The sequence below is a fragment of the Hippopotamus amphibius genome, chromosome 3, assembly GCF_030028045.1.
Source record: "Hippopotamus amphibius kiboko isolate mHipAmp2 chromosome 3, mHipAmp2.hap2, whole genome shotgun sequence".
NCBI classification, from domain to species: Eukaryota; Metazoa; Chordata; class Mammalia; order Artiodactyla; family Hippopotamidae; genus Hippopotamus; species Hippopotamus amphibius.
The window spans coordinates 55005876-55024493 of NC_080188.1; the positions used below are offsets into that span (position 1 = coordinate 55005876).

Below are 18618 nucleotides of genomic sequence, written 5' to 3' on the forward strand. Positions count from 1 at the left end.
GACAATAAGGGTGGGGAAATGAGGAAAAAAAGAAGAAAACTAGTACACATAGGTCTTTTCTTGGCAAACTGAATAAACCCGAAGACTCCCTGCGCTGATAATTCAGGTTTTTATGAGTTTCAAAGATGGAAAAAAACTAAGCTTTTCCTTCAAATTCTACCAGGTTGGTGAGAATACAGTCTGGTGAGAGTACAATCCACTACTGTTAAAGGAATTAAGACACTTCCTAGAGCATCTACTGTGTGTCAGTTAGTATGGTGGACCGTTTAGACATCCCAAGGCTTATTCACCATCCCATGAGGCCTCCTTTACCCCTGAGATAGCCTGACTGGCCTGATGCGAGGTACTGACTTCGGAAATGACCTAGTGAGTTTCAGTACAGCCAGTAGGCGCACGAGAACCTACAGAAATTGGAAGATGGTTATCAAAAGCAGAGGGCAGCTGGACACTGAACAGCATACCAACACAAGAAAGAGGGGAAGGGGGAGGCAGGGGTGACATGATAAGGAGGCCCGGGGATCTTTCCAAACCACTGTCTGTGCTGGTCTCGCTACTGTTCTCTCCCCTAGCCGCCCCCGTCTTCCCTCTGCTCTTAGTCTACCAAGGTGGCAAGAACCAAACCAAAACGCAAACAAAAGTAATACTTAGGAAAGCACTGCTGTGTCTACCTCTGTATCAGCCCCTGAACCACCTCTGACTATGAGTGTCAGCAGCTGAGTTTTAATTAATGGCCTCAGTCTCTGCAGGAGACAGGAGGCAGCCACTCCATGCTGCACTATGCAACACCTTCTGCAATTACTCCAGGGCACCTCAATTAGAGCTCATTATGGCCAGCCCTGTGGTTATGAGGGCTGAGAGTAAGAAGAATTAAAGGGCAGCTGCAAGGCAGCTTACGCCCAAGGTGTAGACTGAAGTAAAGCAGACTTGACAATGGCTGCACAAATATAACAGAAAGAGAAATAGTTTCATGAGTTGTGAAGAAGTTACAAAAGCAACTTAAAAGGGGAAAATCAAACATATCCATAGTGTGGCAGAAATCAAATACATACTATTGCAAAATATCAACTACTGCAATCTAATGGGTGGATGCTGGCTCAAATAACAACTCTAAATAAAATTCTCAGCATTTAGGTTAAGAACAACCCTGAAACATGCTTGAAATAGTGAGATTAAGCATTTGACTCAGAGCAACACAGCACGGATCAGAGGGGTTCTGTTGCACTGACATTTCCATAAACCTCTTAGGTGTGTTTGCAGGACCAACCCAAGGTGCTGTTCTAAAAACATTTTAAGCCTTTCAAATATACCAAAGCCAAATCTGACTCTTTTATCCCCACATGCTCCCACTCATTCCCAACTCTGATTACTCCTATTATTAAGAGACAATCTAAGTGCCATCAACTAGAACTGAGTAACTTCCCTTTTCCTTTTTCTTTGAGTAACTACAAGGTATTTGACTAAAAGCACAGCACTTAGCATCTTCTGATAGAAATTAAAGACGCAGCCTCCCTCAAAAGGAAAGCTGCCTGCGGGTGATGTTATGACTTGTCTAGAACTACTCTGCATCATGTAGGACGATCCTGAGCAGGGCTAAGGGGAAGGGTGGGAATGGATATTTAGAGCTAAGAAGTCATGAGGCCGGGGGGTTCTGGTTGATCTGCAAGATGGCTCTGCATATGTGATCACTTGTCCCTTGCACCCAGAGACCTTGTTAGTCTAGCTCTACCGTTAGTGCCCCCTGTTTACCAACACAGCTTAGCAATGACTAGCCTCTCTGCTCAGTATGCGTGGGGGGGCTCCTATGCCAGTGCATTTGTTTTCTTCTGATTCACTGTATTTTTGAGAAAAGATAACTTCCTTGATAACTTTGAAATCTGTTTAGAAAACAGTTTTACAAGAATTTTTCTCTTGTTTGGGTACCCAAATGCTACTCTTTTCACTTTATATAATACTCTGAATATATTTCACAAAACTTCAACAATTTTAACAAATCCCACAAATTCCCTGCTTTTAAAAAAGCGTATTCTAGAATGTTTTATTTTGAGCCATAGCTTGCTCTTTAAAGTATGCTGCAGTGACTGGATTTTAAGACAAAACTGCTCTCTGGGTTACAAACTTAAATATCCATTCACTTTTCAAACAACGTCAAAATCAAGTGGCTTTTATAAAATGCATGCCTATCAACTTAGAAAACACGTAGGGTCATTGTTTTAATGTATGTTGGCCAGAACTACTTGTCTTCTTACAAAGTGTAAGTAAACCAAGTGGCCAATTTACTACTTACTGTTAACTCATTGATACAGAGAGCAGAAACGGGAGCCCGATGGCCTCGGAGCTGGGTCAGGAACGACAGCTTGTTCAGATCCCAGATGATGCAGGTTCGGTCACGGGACCCGCTGACGATGATGTGATAGGCTAATGACGCGGTGGCACAGGTGACAGTATCCGTGTGGCCAAGTAAGGCCTAAAAGGAGAACAGACAAAACCAGGCTGACCACAGTGGCAGTGCTCCTCACGGGACTCCAGGAGAGCCGGGAGCACTGGCAGCTGACGGGCACCCGTGTTGGGAGGGAGTGCCTTGCACAGCAGTATCTGGAAGGTCTTTATCCTCTTCTTGCCGCTGTCCCTGCCCCATCCCACCAGAGGGAAGAGAGAAGTCTGGCGGACTCTGGAGGCTCTAATCTCCATTTCTATATTACTTCTCTCCTGGACGCAGGACAGTATCTTAGAAGGAAAGGAGAATGGCAACTGCAACCCAGCTGGGGTCTCTTCACACCACTTCCACGTGGAGATGTATTGACTGTGGCCCCCAAATTCAGAATTTAAACTTGGAATCTACTCTTTTGTGCCATCAACTCCTCTAAGTCCATTCTAAGTAACTACAATTGGATGGATTTTTAAAAATCTAACTGTATGGTTGTAGTACATGGTCCTAGAAAGATACAAGGAAAAATGTGGTCCTGAGGTGTCTGCTGAGCGCCTGTTACTGAACTGGAGTCACCCAGACATCTCTTGTGCCCGAGAGGGACCCCTTCTTCACACTAGAATAAAAACGTCTCTCTTTTGCTGGAATATGAAGAGAAACAGGATCCAGGGAAATGGCAATGTGGGAAAATAAATGTTTTGAAGAAAAAGATTCAGATTACTGTTAGGAATTCCTGACTATTTACTATGTACTTAATGAGCTGGCTTAAAATTTTGGTGATGCAGACACCCTTACTATATACTTAGCAAACCCCAGAAGGCTGTTTTAAGTAAGAAGTACTGTCTACTGAGGGGTTATAGGCAAACTAGCTTCGAAGTCCATTTTCTAAGTTGAAAATATTGCACCAAGACCACGTGGATCCGCAAACTGCACTGCCAGCCTTGTATCTGCTCATGGCAAGACCAGGTCTCTTACGGGCCCACCTTTAGACCCAGCAACCAGTGAAGTTTCTGGACTATATAGACAGTTGTTGGTGTAAGTACAAGGGGCTCAATTCTTTCCACAGCTATTTAAAACACCACTGTTTGTTTGAGTCTGGCTTTAAAATAGCTTTGAAGTCACACAGAACTGCATTTATATCCTGGCTTTACAGCAAAGTGTGATGTGGGCATGTGTCTTAACCTCTCTAAGCCGTGGTTTTTTCAGATGTAAATAGGGCTAATAATGAGCTTGTAGAATTTCAAGATTGGAGTTTTATATTTTTTAAACCCCTAGCACAGTGCCCTGAGCACGGCAGGTGCTCAACAGATAACAGATATTGTTACACTACTTTTCAAGTCTGTATCACAAAAAACACCTAGACATAAACTCCATTAAAAAGAAACCTGTATGGTAAATGCACAAATGAAATATTAAAAGATGATGGCTTAATTATAAAAGGACTCTGGCTTTGATTAAAAATTTATAATAGGGGATATGGGGATATAACTATAAATACAACTGATTTACTTTTGTGCAGCAGAAACTGGCACAACAGTGTAAAGCAATTACACTCCAATAAAGAGCTAAAAAATGTATAATGGAGTCAGTACATAACAAGCAATCAAAAATACTTGTTAATAAATGTATGGACACCAAGGGGGAAAGGGTGGGGGGATGAATTGGGAGATTGGGGTTGACATATATACAGTACTGTGTATAAAACAGATAACAAATGAGAACCGTATAGCACAGGGAACTCGACTTCACCTCGCTATACAGTAGAAACCAACACAACACTGTAAAACAACTATACCCCAATTAAAAAAAAATACTTGTTAATAAAAACAATGGTTCTTCTGAATACATTCAGGAGTTTGTCATATCAAGAATATGATAAATGAGGGCTTTCTAGGTGGTGCAGTGGTTAAGAATCCACCTGTCAATGCAGGGGACACGGGTTCGATCCCTGCTCCAGGAAGATCCCACATGCCACAGAGCAACTAAGCCCGCGCGCCACAACTATTGAGCCTGAGCTTTAGAGCCCGTGAGGCACAACTATTGAGCCCATGTGCTGCAACTACTGAAGCCCACGCGCCTAGAGCCCATGCTCTGCAACAAGAGAAGCCACGGCAATGAGGAGCCCGCGCACCACAAGGAAAAGTAGCCCCCACTCACCGCAACTAAAAGAAAGCCTGCACACAGCAAAAAAACACTCAACACAGCCAATAAAATAAATAAATTTAAAAAATATGATAAATGAAGAAACAGAAAAACAAAAGAATCAAAGATTTAATGGTCTAGATAAATGAAAACCATCCAGAAAAGAAGTTATTATGTATCAACAGCAAATATAACTTGGTTTGCAAAAATTGAATCTACACATAACTTCTGAGAAACATTTATATTACTTAAATATATTAAAAAATAATTACCTAAAGGCAACTTACTTCAGATTTTAAAAAAGGAAAGCTTAGATCATTTTCAAAAATAGTATCTTCTGATTTCATTTCCTTTTTTTTAAGGCCCATTTCTAGCAACAGAACATAGATTGTTTGGTTTTGTCCATTTATTTCTGAATCACCTTGGAATTAAGGAAGTTTTTCAGTTTCTCTAGAGTGTGGGCAGCTGGGATGGAATATGTCCATCTTCTGCATTCTGTTACCTGTTTGAGAGTGAGGGTCTTAGCCTTTTCTTTCGAGGTACCCATCTCCCACACACACACAACTGTGCTTGTTCCACCCGTGATGACCAGCTTGGGGTTGGGGCAGATTGCACAGAGAATCTGGCCCCACTCCGACAAACATTCATAAACAGTCACTGCCTGTAAAACAGAACAGATGTGAGACACACATGCCATTATATACTACAAACTCCTGAGACACAACAAGCGTACCGCGTGAAGGAGAACCTCTATGCAGGTCCCCCACAGGCAAATACCTGCGTACGTGCTGGGCTGGTTTCCACTATCAACAGTTCACTGAAGCTCTACTCTGAACTATTCCCTACAGCCTCCTAACTATAGTTGCTGTTAAAAACCATAATAAGAACTTTGCTCATAATGGGGGTCTCCAGTTTCTCCAGTCCAGGAAAATGACATTCAGACTGTATGATGCTATGTGAGATGCAGGGGGTGATTTGGTGAAAGGATGTGTCTGCTGCAGCCAGGTAGAACGTAAAAGGAAAGCATGCGTGCTGCTGTTCATAAGAGCATGAGTGAATAGAACTGTTACCAACTCACACAGACTATGTTCCTTGCGCATTCAACAGAGGACCATCAAGGGCAAACAGAGGGCACCAAAGGATCACTAGGTGCTGCCTCTCCAAGAGATGCTTATGGGATTCAAAACAGTAGCTGCTGCTTCTTGGGGGAAGGGTGGCACGTTTTCTGCCAGCCATTTAAGAGTAGTGAAATGATAAGTGGACCAGATGACTCAAAAAGAGGCTCTTCTGGTTGGCAGAAATACCGAATACCTGGTTGGCTAGGACCTCCTGCAGGAATTTTTTGCAGGGGGGGTGGGGGGGGGAGGGCAGGGCTGGGACTGCCAGCCCCTAGTATATAACCTTATAGCCTTCTAAGAGAAGCTTTTCGGCAGGAGACATGACTTGTCCACTAGCTCCTTTATCTTGATCTGATGTAGTGAAGCTCTCCTTTCCTCTGGGCTGTGGGGGAACAGCTGAGAAGCCCTTGGCCTGAGCTCTATCCATCCCTAGTAAGCAGGAGATCCAGGCCACAGAAGAGCAAGATTAAATGAGCAAACAGGAAACAATGCAAACCTTGTCTGACTCATAGGTGCCCAGCCTGCAGCTGAGGTCCGCGTAGCCCCAAGCGAAAGTTTTGTTCCAGGCTGGTGGGACGAGAACCTTGTTCTGCTCTACTGCAAGAATGCCTTTGTCTGTACACACGATCTGTCCCACAGGCTCTTTGAGTTCTATAAAAACAAGTCAACACGTTAGAACAAGGACAAGGAAAACAAACTTCATTATCCCATAGGGGATGGTAAAGGGATCTCAAATAGTCATACAAATCAAGCGTCTTGACACCTACATTAAGACAAAATGACCTTAGAAGTAAGTAGGGCTTAGCTTCTGAGTGTTCCGCAGACCTGCTGGACGGACATCGACCCTGACTGGTGTCTCCAGCCTGCCTGTCTCTGGACAGCTGCTTGGGTTTGGCGCCCAGCCATCAGGCCTGCCTTCTTGATCCCCAGCACTGCCAGAGTGATGTGGGATTCTCCCCAGGATGCCACACAGACCGTCCACCAACCTTGGTCTTCAGCACCTCCCAGCCCTAGGCTTCTTGAAGGAAGGCTATGACATTCCCCGAGAAGCCTGGCTCTGCCCCAGGACTCCGCCCACCACACCAGTGCTCCAGAACCATCTCTGGGCAGTGGCTGAAGCCGGCACAGGGCAAAGTCTGTGGAATGAGACAAATGGCAGAGAGCTGGTAGCCAATCCAATCCACCAGACTTTGATGCTCCGATTTTTGGATTTAAGTGACAACTTCAAGACTTTGCAAAATAGTTTTTCATTCTAAGTGAAACGGAGCAGGGCCCTATGGTCCTTAACCTCAATGTCCTCTGCCTGCTTTTTGTCTGTGGAAAAACCTTAGCCAAAGAATAAGTTTAATCAGAGAAGTGAGAAAATACTGAGGCAAAGGAAAATAATCAAAGGAGACCAAATAATAATAGTCTAGTCATGAAGCACAGTCAAGGACCATTAGTTCCTTCTCAAGGGCTCTAGATAATATTCTGAGCCATATTCTTTTAGCTGTCTTGTAAATACTGTAACCCCCACCAGGGAGAAGTTAACCACACGATGACCAGACTGTAGCCATGACATATGCTCCCACAAGAGAACTGGCCTCAAGGAAATGGGAACAAACCAACCCTAGAACTGAAGATTAACTGTACCTAAAAACAATCAAGATGACAGTGGTCAGACCACTGCACGACCAATTTCAAGATGACTGTCAGAGCTGACTGTGCTGTTTCTACATGCAGCCCCCTCCCTCCGTCTATAAAAGCTCTTGCCCACTAACTGTCAGTGGGTGGGGAGTTGACCTCTGGACAGGAGTGCCCTCCGGTGGGGGAAACCCACCTTTCTATCAACCTTGCTTTTTTATTGGCTTTTCAGAGGTGAGCAGCCAGACCCCACTTTCAGTAACATAAGGGAAAAAAAATATACTTGGAAAAATAACTTAAGATAACTTACAAGAACATTAGATAAAAGAGGCTTTTAGGTTGCATATTAAAAATTCAGTCTTCTTACTGCTATTTCTAAATTGGCAGAACATGTGTAAATGAAGATGACAGAAGTTTTCCTACATGTAGAATATAAAGTTGAACTATAAGATTTGGTATACTACAGTTTTCTCTATGCCAGCAGAGAGGAGAAACCTGTTGGGTTCTTTTTGATGCAAAATCCAATAGGTCAAAAAAGAAAATAGAGAAGGAAAAGGAGAATTTAAGAAGTATTTGGTGATGTAGCACTTATTACAAATTACACTATTGTTGAGAAGCAAATCTGTTACTGTTAAACTAAGATTATTAAATAATCCCACAGAATCATGAATCAAAAGCTTATTTCCTGTCATTTACCTTTTACAGGTGTTAGAGAGGGCCTCAGGTTGTCTAGGTGATGGAAAAAGATCTTGTCGCTGGTAGATCCTGGTGGGATCAAGATCCCTGCATTGTCTCCGTTGAGTCGGCTCCTCACTCGCTTTGGTGGATGAGGTTTTTTAAATAACTGGTATGAGAGAAGATGACACATTTTATATTGAAGGCTAACATTTATTAAGCCCTTTTATAAGCCAGGTATTAAGCTGTTATTTCACTTAAGCTTCACAACAACCATTGGGTATCACATTACCACATTTTACATTTGAGGAAAGAAATTTAAAGAGGCTCAGCAGGTTGCCAGAGACCTCGCACCTGAGTGAGTGGGGACGGGACTGCTACCCAAAGCTTGGGTTACCATCGTGCTCTATGCTACACTGAGTTCGTGATGATTTTTCAAAAGTAAATTAATCTCTTCGAATGACAGTAGGTTGACAATTATTTTCCAGTGATGTTTAAAAATTAACCGATTCTTTACAGCCTGATACAATCTGTGCCACCAAGGGCAGGCAGCCATTCTCTAACTGGGATATTTCTGGCTCCAACATGGGCTTTCTGTACATGACATCATTTCTGTACCATTCAGGTGCTACTAAATTTGCTGACAGTATGAACATTGTTGCCTTCTTTTTACTTTGCAATATTGTAAAGGAAAAAAAAGAAGATCTTTGGCAGTTCTGTTCAGTATTTCTAAAGGACTGAAAAGTATTCATATACATTTAAGATGACTGTTTTTCAAATATTGTAGATCTTCAAAATAGGCAGAGTCGTTTCTGTTGGAAATCTGATATTTGAAGAAGATATTTGGAAAACAGATGAAATGAGATTTAAGATGACTATACCACCATCACACTCTGTGAATCTGCCATTCTGGATTTCCAGGAGAAAAAAAATAGAAAAAAAAAAAATGCTTTGTATAGCAGAAGACATACATTTTAGGGTCCCAAAACTTTAAACATATAATTCCCATTTTATCTACATACAGGGCATAAGATCAGGGTTCTGTTATTTCTTATAAATGTATATCATGAGACAAGACTCTGAAGTTGTATAAAAAGACCCACATACTTCAAAGCATGTTCATGAATGACCATTTACTGAAGAACTTTACAAGGACCTGAGGACAGAGTAGGCCAGGCTAGTGTATATAAGGATATATCAATATGGTGACCACAAAGCTTAGCTGTTTCTAGGATGGTTACACTTGGAAGTATTCTCTATTAGTTCCTCGAATGTCCTAGAAATATGTTAGTATCCAAACTCTATCTCCCAGATTATTTGCCTCTTAAACTCAAAAGTGAAACAAAAATCTTACAACAGTGCATGTGTCTGGGTTTTTTTTTGTTCAGAGTATTTGTTTCCCAGAAGGTATGAAACACGGTTACTGTACTTGTAACCCTCAAAAAAGGGCTAAGTTCTTCTGCTATGATTAGAGTTTATCAACAAGCATTTCACTTTAAAAGTAAACCTGGTTCCTACACTGAGGGATCAGACTGCACTGTGAGTGGTGCAGTTACAGGCTGTCCTGCTGTCTATCATGGCTTTTCCACAAACAAAGACATGCCATTGTTCTGTGTTCCCATCAACCCCAGAAGCCTCAAAGTTGGTAAACCTACAAAAAGGAAGTTCAGGATAGATATCTGGAGCAGTAACGAAGAAGGATAGCCAGGGCCACGATGCAGAAGCCAGGGCACTAGGGAAAGGGTGGTGCCCTGAAAGGCTAGCAAAGTGAGACTTCTCCACCGTGCTGCAGTTTCTCCTGGTGCACCCTGCCCTTCTGGTGTGCCCAGGACACCTGGGATGAAGGAAGGTGAAGGATCTACAGATTTGGGCGCTGAGAGGGTCTGGGTCTTCCTCCCCAGGTTCCAGATGGTGGTTGGAACAGCTGGTGCAGGGCTGGGCCTAGCCGTTCTCATGGTGTGCACCCTCACCCCCCAGCACTTGTCAGACCTGCAGCAATAGCTGAATCCCAGCCACTGCTGTCTGTGTCCTGGAACTGCTGTGAGAGCCTCCTGCTCCTCACAGTGGCTGTGACCAGAATGATCTTTCAAGTCTAAACATGACTTCACATGACAATGCTTAACGTCCGCACTGGTTTTTCTACTGGCTGTGGGATGACACCCCACCGCTGTGCATCCCGTGGCCCCCAAGGCCCCATCTGCTTCCCTGACCACGCTCTTCCCATCTTCCTGCCAGGAACTGTGTGGGGACAGGAGAGCCCACCCTGCACTAGTCTGTGAGGGAAAGTGCTCTTTGACCAACAAAACTTCTATTTATCTGGACTGTAAAAGGGAGGAGAAAGTAATAATCTAGGGAACTGCTGAACCTATTGGGTGATATTTATGGTTCTTAATTAAAAACTCCATCTAAACTTAATTATTATATAGTCATCTACCACCTATAGAAACATTACAGAGCTTAAAAAATGTAACAGAAAATAGCGATGATATGAAAAAAGATTCATACCTGTTTGGGGATCTGACCAAAGTTATTAATGAACCCTATGGTGGCTGTCTCCTTTAGGGGGTCATTTATGTTGTAGATATCCACTTGACCCTCATAAAAAAGATGATGGAAGACATTTACAGCTTCTACTGCAGCAGGACCCTGCTGTTTATAGCCGAATATTAAGTCAATCCACTCATGCAGATGGGCGCTCACGTAATCGCATTCCAAAGCCTGTAATTTCAGAACACAGATTCAGTCACTGGCTGACTTTTATTACTTCCTTAGAAAGTATCAATAGGTGGTCAATAGGAATTAAAATATCTAAAATTCATACAAACAACATTAGTAACTTAAACCCATGGGTGATACACTGCTCAAGGTCCTCTCTTTGTACTGTGGTCAGTGACCCAATGAAATCTCAGTTCAACTGCAAAGGGTACTCCCATTACCTCACGGTGCATGCGGATGAACTCTCGAGGGTCCCCTTTTGCCCAGGGTGGAAGGATAACATCACCAAGCTTGGTGCCGTTTTGCTTACAACCTGTGTAATTGGATACATTAAAAAGAATATACAAGAAGGAGATAAATAGTAACTTCATTTTTAAGCAACAGAGCAGTAGTGGGTTAGTTTCATTACCAGAACTATAAAATCTTACCATCAGAAAGAACCCTCAGAGATGCCCACTCTGGTATTTCGCCAAGACTACTCCTCAGAGCCCACCCTCAGAGAGATTTACTGAGTGTTAGCAAAACTGAGGGGTTCCCTGGGTCAAATGACTTCAGAAAATGCTGAGTTAGGCAAGGTTCAACTTCTTTCTTTCCTGCAGGCTTTTCTCTAGGAAGGATATTAGATACACTGTTTCTGAAACTTAATTGACCACAGGGCTCCTCCAGGAAATATTTTATGGGGCTACTGTTTCCAGTTTGGAAAAACTGCTCAAATCAATTTAAGCCCCTTAAGACGGCTCATTTGCAAGACCATTAACAATTTCTCAAAAACGTTCATTTAGGCTTTTCCAGAATGCTTAAAGCTTGGTGAGTCAACACCAGTTACCTAGTACTGCATTTCCTGTCTGGATGTTCTGACAAAATTCTGTCATTCACATGGAAGAGGTTATTGAAAGAATACCTAACTCCTCAGCCATTTTCAGTCTGAATGCTCTCTTGGCTTAAGAGAAAATAAAAGTACCACAGTCTTCTGGAAATATGTGCAATACATGTGGTTTCTCATATTTCTGATTCTTAAATTCTTGAGAGAGCTCTAATAGAACCCATATGTATTTTGCTGTAAGGATTTTCATTAAAGAAATAAAACCTGAAACAATTTAACTTTTTGTTGTTATATCATTTAACAGAAAAAACATTTGGAAAGACTATGGGGCTACCTGGTAGAAAAAAAAAAGTGGCAATAATTCAAAACCAAGTAATATTTATTCCATGTAAACAGTTATTTTAAGTCAAAGCCAGATAATCTCTAAGATATTAAAGAAACCATTTGCTGTGAAATCTGTTGACAACAAAACACATTAAAAATGGGACTGGCATCTGAGGAAATAGGTTCTTCTTTACAAAATAACATCAAAAAGTTAACTTTAGCTTACAGAGTTTTCCTAGGCACAAATCAGATAGTCACTGTGAAAAATGACGCTATAAATGATACTGCTGACTCACTAGCTTAACAGCAGTTGGTTAGATAAATAGCTGAATTAAAATTTTTCGCAGAGGAGTATAATTGTTCAAATTTTAGAACACGAAAGGCAGTTTCCAAGTAAGGGCCAGTAAAAATATTTCCTTTAGAAATAATCTTGTTTTCATCCTTGTAATCTGATGGATTCTTTACAATGTGATATAAGTGAGATACAAAAATCAGTTTACTGTTTAAAGGAATGTCTTGGCTTTGTTGGAAAAATCACCATATAACTTAAAAATAAAACAATCAAGCTATTACAGCCCTGCCCCCATCCCACCCTTCTTGAAATGCCCTCTATGCCTAATAAGAAGCAAGTAATAATCTCCAAGCTACCTGAGATATAATCTACTTTACAACATTTTGCTCATAATCCCTAAATACTGTGTGATATAATTTTATTTTATCAGTTCTGTCTGCAATGTTAAAATGTCGTTTAAAGGGAACCGTCGGTAGAAAACTCTTGGTCTGATTCTGCTACTCTGTAGTTCCCCTTCATGTATATCCAAGGGTACAAGATGAGGTGAAAAAAACCTAAGTGCTCTTTCTTTGCATCATTTACTATCTTTTCTGGGTAGAGAGACAAACAGTATTTTGTTTGATTTTCTTTATATTGAGGTAAAATTCACATAACATAAAATTAACCATTTAAAGTGAACAATTCAGTGGCATTTCGTACATTCACAATATTGTACAACCACCACCTCTATCTAATCCTAAAACATTTTCATCACCCCAAAATGAAATCTTAAATGCATCAAACAGTTGCTTCTCCCCGCCTGTAACAACCAATCTGTGTTCTGTCTCCCTGGATTTACCTGCTCTGGACATCCCATGGAAGTGGAAGCATACATTATGTGACCTTCTGTGTCTGGCTTCTTATATTTGGTGTAATGTTTTTGAGGTTCATCCATGTTGTAGCATTTATCATTACGTCATATCTTTTTTTTAAAAATTTATTTATTTATTTATTTTATTGGATGTGTTGGATCTTTTTTGCTGTGCGCGGGCTTTCTTTTAGTTGCAGTAAGTGGGGGCTACTCTTCGTTGTGATGCACAGGCTCCTCATTGCTGTGGCTTCTCTTGTTGCGGAGCACGGGCTCTAGGCACGTGGGCTTCAGGTGTTGCAGCACATGGGCTCAATAGTTGTGGCTCACAGGCTCTAAAGCACAGGCTCAATAGTTGCGGCGCACAGGCTTAGTTGCTCCACGGCATATGGGATCTTCCTGGAACAGGGATCAAACCCGTGTCCCTTGCAATGGCAGGCAGATTCTTAACCCCTGCGCCACCTAAGAAGCCCACTTCATACCTTTTTATGGCTGAATAATATTCCATTTGATGTACATTCCAAAATTTGTTTACCCACTGATAAGCACGTGGGCTGTTTCTACCATCTGGCTATTGTGAATAATGCTGCAGTGAATGTGCACATACAGATCTTTAAGTCCCTGTTTTCAGTTCTTTTGGACAATTCTTGGAGTGGAATTGCTTGGTCATATGGCAATTCAGCGTTTCCTACCAAACTGCTTCCCACAGTGCTAAACCATTTTACATTCTGACCAGAAACATATGAAGGTTCTACTTTCTCCATATCCTCACCAGCCCTTGTCATTTTCCGTTTGTGTGCTTTTTTTTCATTATAGCCATCCTAGTGAATGTGAAGTGGTACCTCATTGTGGTTTTGGTTTGCATTTCCCTAATGATTAATGATGCTGAGCGTCTATCTTTTCACATATGCTTACTGGGCATTTGTATAACTTCTTTGCAGAAACGTCTATTCAGGTCCTCTGCCCCTTTAATTGGGTTGCTTATCTTATTGCTGCTGAGTTGTAAGAGTTCTTTATATTCTGAATACTAGGCCCTTACAAGATACATCATTTGCAAATATTTCCTCACATTCTGTAGGTTTTCTTCATAATGGCCCTTGGATGCAGAAGTTTTAAATTTTGATAAAGTCCAATTTATTATTTTTTTTTTGTTGCTTTTGCTTACGCTGTTGATCCAAATCCAAGATCATGAAGATTTACCCCTATGTTTTTTTTTTAAGAGTTTTATAGCTTTAGTTCTTCTTTGCAAATAGTGTTTTTTAAAGTGTGTGATTTCAAGGAGGGAAGATGATTTGTTATGAAGGTGAGCATGACAAACACACACGACCTTTCTTTTATTCACTTATTTCAAAGCAGACGATTTGGGTGGGTGTGTAAGTAGTCTGGCTAGAACATTCCTGCGACATAGATTATTATAATGGACGGAGTGTTTCTGGAATACTGGGGGTATCTCTTTCTTTCTGCACCTCTCTGTATCTGTTTCTTTGAAAGTGGTGTCCCTAGGGAAGAGACTAGCATTCTCCAAAGGTCAATTATTAGTGAACATAATAAAACACTACTGTGAGTTCATATTCAAATGCTGTGTACACATTTGTTGTTTTTCCCTATTCACCGCCTATTCTATTCCTTTGAGGAATCTCCATTCCTTCCAACTTTAAGTGCTAGAACTCGGTGTCTTTAGCTGCTCAAGGGTGAGCTCCAGGCCCAATCAGAGGTAATGAGACTCAATTTCAGGGACTTTTTCTGGGGCTACTGAGAGAGCCTTACTGTCTTTACTACTGCACCTAGAGCTACAATGTCACAAGGTTTGAGCTGCTGATGGACAATTAAGTAAATAAAAATTACATAACAAAGAAAAATCACTCAAATATATTGGATTTGAATATTTCCTGAATTTTCCATTAACAAATTTTATGAGGTAGTATAGTAATGGTTTATATGTTGAAGTCTTAAATATAGTATGATACAGGGCATGAAAAAAGTATGAGAACAGAACAATATCTAGCACGAATATTCTAAAGCGGAACAACGGAATTTTGATACGTTGTAAAAATAAATATTCAGAAACACAGATCAGCAAACTGTGTTCCAAGAAACTGTAGCCAAACTCAAATCTACTTCCTATAACTGCTGGATAATATAAAGAGAGTGGAGTACTGAGGAAACTTCTCTCCTTTTTATAAATGTTGATTTGGTTCTGTTTTTCTAGAAAATAGTATCCTAACAGGATGAAGACAGCGATTTACCTAAAGTTATTCTGAAATCGTAATTTTAGAATTTATTAGCATGTAAGCTGAGAATGCCTCAGGCAATACAAAGATTTGAATACAAGAAAAATTTAGATATGCCACTCTTGGCTGTTAGTTTAATCATATTAATTTTCAAATAAAATTTCGTCTCACCATTATTTTCAATTGAATAATGATAACTTGACCATTAGATGCAATCTGTTCATTTTTAAATTTTTCCCAAGACTACAAGTTTGAAACAGCTATTTTGGGGCATAAATCTATTTTTCTGTGTTATATTTACTCTCATACACCCAGTCGTAATTAACAGCAGCTGAAACCACAAGGAAATAGAAACCAAGCAGGAACCTGCAAGGCCTCCCCAAGAATAATTACCAAGCCCCCAGCCCCCAGCAGCATGTCCCCTGCCTCTTGTTTGTAGAAAAGCTTTAGCCTCCTAGGCCTCCCCTCAAGTTCCACAGAGCAAATTTAATCAGAGAAGTGAGAAAACGCAGAAACAAAGGAAAACAGTCAAACAAGACAAAATATTAGTTTAGCCATAAAGCAAAGTCAAGGATCCTTAGTTCCTCCTCAAGGGCAACAGACAGTATCCTGAGTCATATCCTTGAGTGGTTCTGCTGACACTAAAAACCCCCACTAGGTAGAAGAAGTTAATTACATGCTGGCCACCAGCACACAGTCCCCAGACCAGTTGGAACCAGAAGGCTGATGACCAAGATTCCTGAAACAACACCCCGTTACCTCACCGTTAACCGATCGTAGACTTGCGCACAAGCTCATCACATACCCTGTGACCCTCTGCCTCACGCAGACTCTTTAAAAGCGCTCCTCTGAAAGCCATCACTGGGGAGTGTGGGCCTTCCGAGCACGAGCTGCCCATTTTCCTTGCTTGGCCCTGCAGTAAACGCCAGCCTTTCCCTTCACCATGACCCAGTGTCAGCAGCTGGGTTTGGCTGCGTGTCGGGTGAGTGGATCCAAGTTTGGTCTGGTAACAAAATCTTTTCTTGTCCGTGTGCACTACAGACAATCGTCAGAAAAGTGACTTATTTCTATTGGTCTTTTCCTGGCTGACGTTCCTAAGATAGTGCCATAGTGCTACATACCTAGGTCAAAGTTGTTGGAATTGAACAGGAATTCTGGCAAGTAAAAAAATTCTGGGATAAGTTCCTTTACATCTGCCATGTTGTGCTTTGATGCTGAATACCAGGCCTCGCGCACACTGTGAAACATCCGGTCAGCCAGGTCAAAGTGGCCTCCCTGTGGGCGGAACGAGAAGGCACCTCTCTGTTAGAGAACTGCTCCCACCTCACAGCTTTCAAGCTCAAAGGCTTGAAAACCCCAGATCAATATACTTGGTGACAGTTCAATTTCCCATTATCCTACGTTAAATACACAATATTTTAAATAACCACCAAAAGAAAATTAACCTAATTCTTTTCAGGGTACTCCTTACAAAGGGTGCTCTTGCTTTTTATCAAAGTGAAATCCAAGTACAAAGACTTTAAAAAGTCATTTAAGAAAAAGATTAGTTTTTAGAGAGAGGGCAAGACTATAAGTAAATAGGAGTTCCTCCATGATTCGATAACGCTCTCCTAAAAAAAAGATTCTAACATAGCCACCTACAGTTGGAAATACTCAGGTTATATATGTATTTGACTAATTTTATAAATTAACATGCCATTCAAGTTCTCACGCCAATGAGAATTAAGTGAAGAACTAGGAAGGTGATCAAAAAGTTACAGACTGGTAAAACAAATTCAAGTAGAAAAGGGATTTCTTTTGCTTACACAGTCTCACAGATACACATCCCTTCCTTAATCAAACTCTCTATGCTGTGTTCAAGTGAACACAGCGTGTTTGTCTTTACAATGAAGTTCACTGTGTGAAAATGCCAAAGTCTGTACAATGGCCACCAACGCCTACCACCATCTGGCCCCTGCTGCCTCTCTGACCTCATGCCCTATTGCTTTCCCCTGCAGACATACAGGTTTCCTTGCTGTTCCTCAAGCATCTCAGGCACATGTCTGACTTAGGGCCCCTCATGGGCTGTTCTCTCTGCCTGGAACACACTTTCTCCATATATCCGCGTGAGTAACTCTCTCTCCTCCTCAGAAGTCACCTCTTTCAAGGAGACCTACTCTGACCATCATGTCCTTCCCACGTCCCATTCCTGTACTTCCCATCCCCTTTCCCTGATCTACATTTTTCTGATAGCACTTACCACACTCTAAAACATTTTATAACATACGTATTTATTATGTTCATCTCCCTCAACTAAGATACATAAATTGCATAAGGCAGGACATTTGTCTTTATTCACCGATATCTCTAAGCATCTAGATGAGTGCCTGGCATATAGCAGGTATTCAGTAAATATTTGCTGAATAAATGAAAGAAATGTGGAGAAAAGCAATTATAATATGGAAGACAGCAAACGAGCTAGACAGTATTACTCTTTTTTAAATGTTTGTTGAATTCAACCAGTTAAGGCCGAATTCCTTACATGTGGCTAGAAAGCATATGCTGCGTGCTTTCTTGGCTAAAGGACCCTGGCACTTGTTTAGTGTAAACAAATTCTAGCTTATTTATCAATTTTGGTCCAGTGAAGTTTCACTTTCATTACGTTCTGATTACTTTTGTAACTAAAACTTCACAGGGCTTCTTGTCGGGCAAGATAACATTCTTAAAGAAAAAAAGCAACAATCTTAAATAGAAGGCTTGCATAAAACACAAAAATCTAAACTTAAGAGTTTTACCTGTAGCCTTAGGAATATCTGTGTGAAGGGCTCCATCCTTACTAGGTACGAAGCCACAATCATTGCAGATGAATAGTGGGTCCCATAGTGGTAGGCTGGAGTTTCTCCTTGCCGAGAAAATTAAAGCATAATTCAAAATAAAAGAGTAATATGAAAAATAAAATTGGCATTCATCAGTAGACTTGAAAATGCTAATGTATGTGATAACTGTAACACTAGGTGCAGTTAGTATGGCATTTGCAGCATGAAAACTTTATGATGACACTGCGACCCCAACATATATTTGGCAATTATCCAGTTTAGTATAATTCTGTGCCTTTCCCCCAAACTGAGCACATCTAGCAATTCATGTTTTGAGGCTAATTGTAACAGACAATCTTTAATAGCAAACCATCTTTGACTAAAGCAAGGTATTGAGGTATAGCAACTTTTTATTAGGTTCTGGCTTTGCAACAGTATAAATTTATCTAAATGTTGTCTATGAATATTATGCAATTTTTATTACATATTCTCCTTGCAGGGGAAAAAAAAAGATTTCACACAGGGAATAATGTTAGGCTTATTAGGCTTAGTTTCTTTCTCTTTTGTTTGTTTTGCCAGTTTGAAGGGTATACATGATAAACATTAAA

The 18618-nt window shown here is 41.0% G+C and overlaps 1 protein-coding gene across 10 annotated transcripts in view; it reads right to left on the reverse strand.

Annotated features, from left to right (window-relative positions):
- The window catches only part of WDFY3 (WD repeat and FYVE domain containing 3), a 250654-nt gene that overhangs the window by 10891 nt on the left and 221145 nt on the right, over nucleotides 1-18618 (reverse strand). For 9 of the 10 annotated variants that reach the window (XM_057728829.1, XM_057728822.1, XM_057728824.1 and 6 more), the window contains 8 exons: nucleotides 17990-18096; nucleotides 16337-16490; nucleotides 10920-11011; nucleotides 10489-10701; nucleotides 8005-8152; nucleotides 6182-6336; nucleotides 5070-5228; nucleotides 2285-2464 (listed from right to left, as the gene is read on the reverse strand). In XM_057728829.1, the coding sequence (XP_057584812.1) occupies nucleotides 2285-2464; nucleotides 5070-5228; nucleotides 6182-6336; nucleotides 8005-8152; nucleotides 10489-10701; nucleotides 10920-11011; nucleotides 16337-16490; nucleotides 17990-18096 (1208 nt within the window). The remainder of the gene's footprint in view (nucleotides 1-2284; nucleotides 2465-5069; nucleotides 5229-6181; nucleotides 6337-8004; nucleotides 8153-10488; nucleotides 10702-10919; nucleotides 11012-16336; nucleotides 16491-17989; nucleotides 18097-18618) is intronic. The other variant, XM_057728828.1, reaches the window with a different exon arrangement.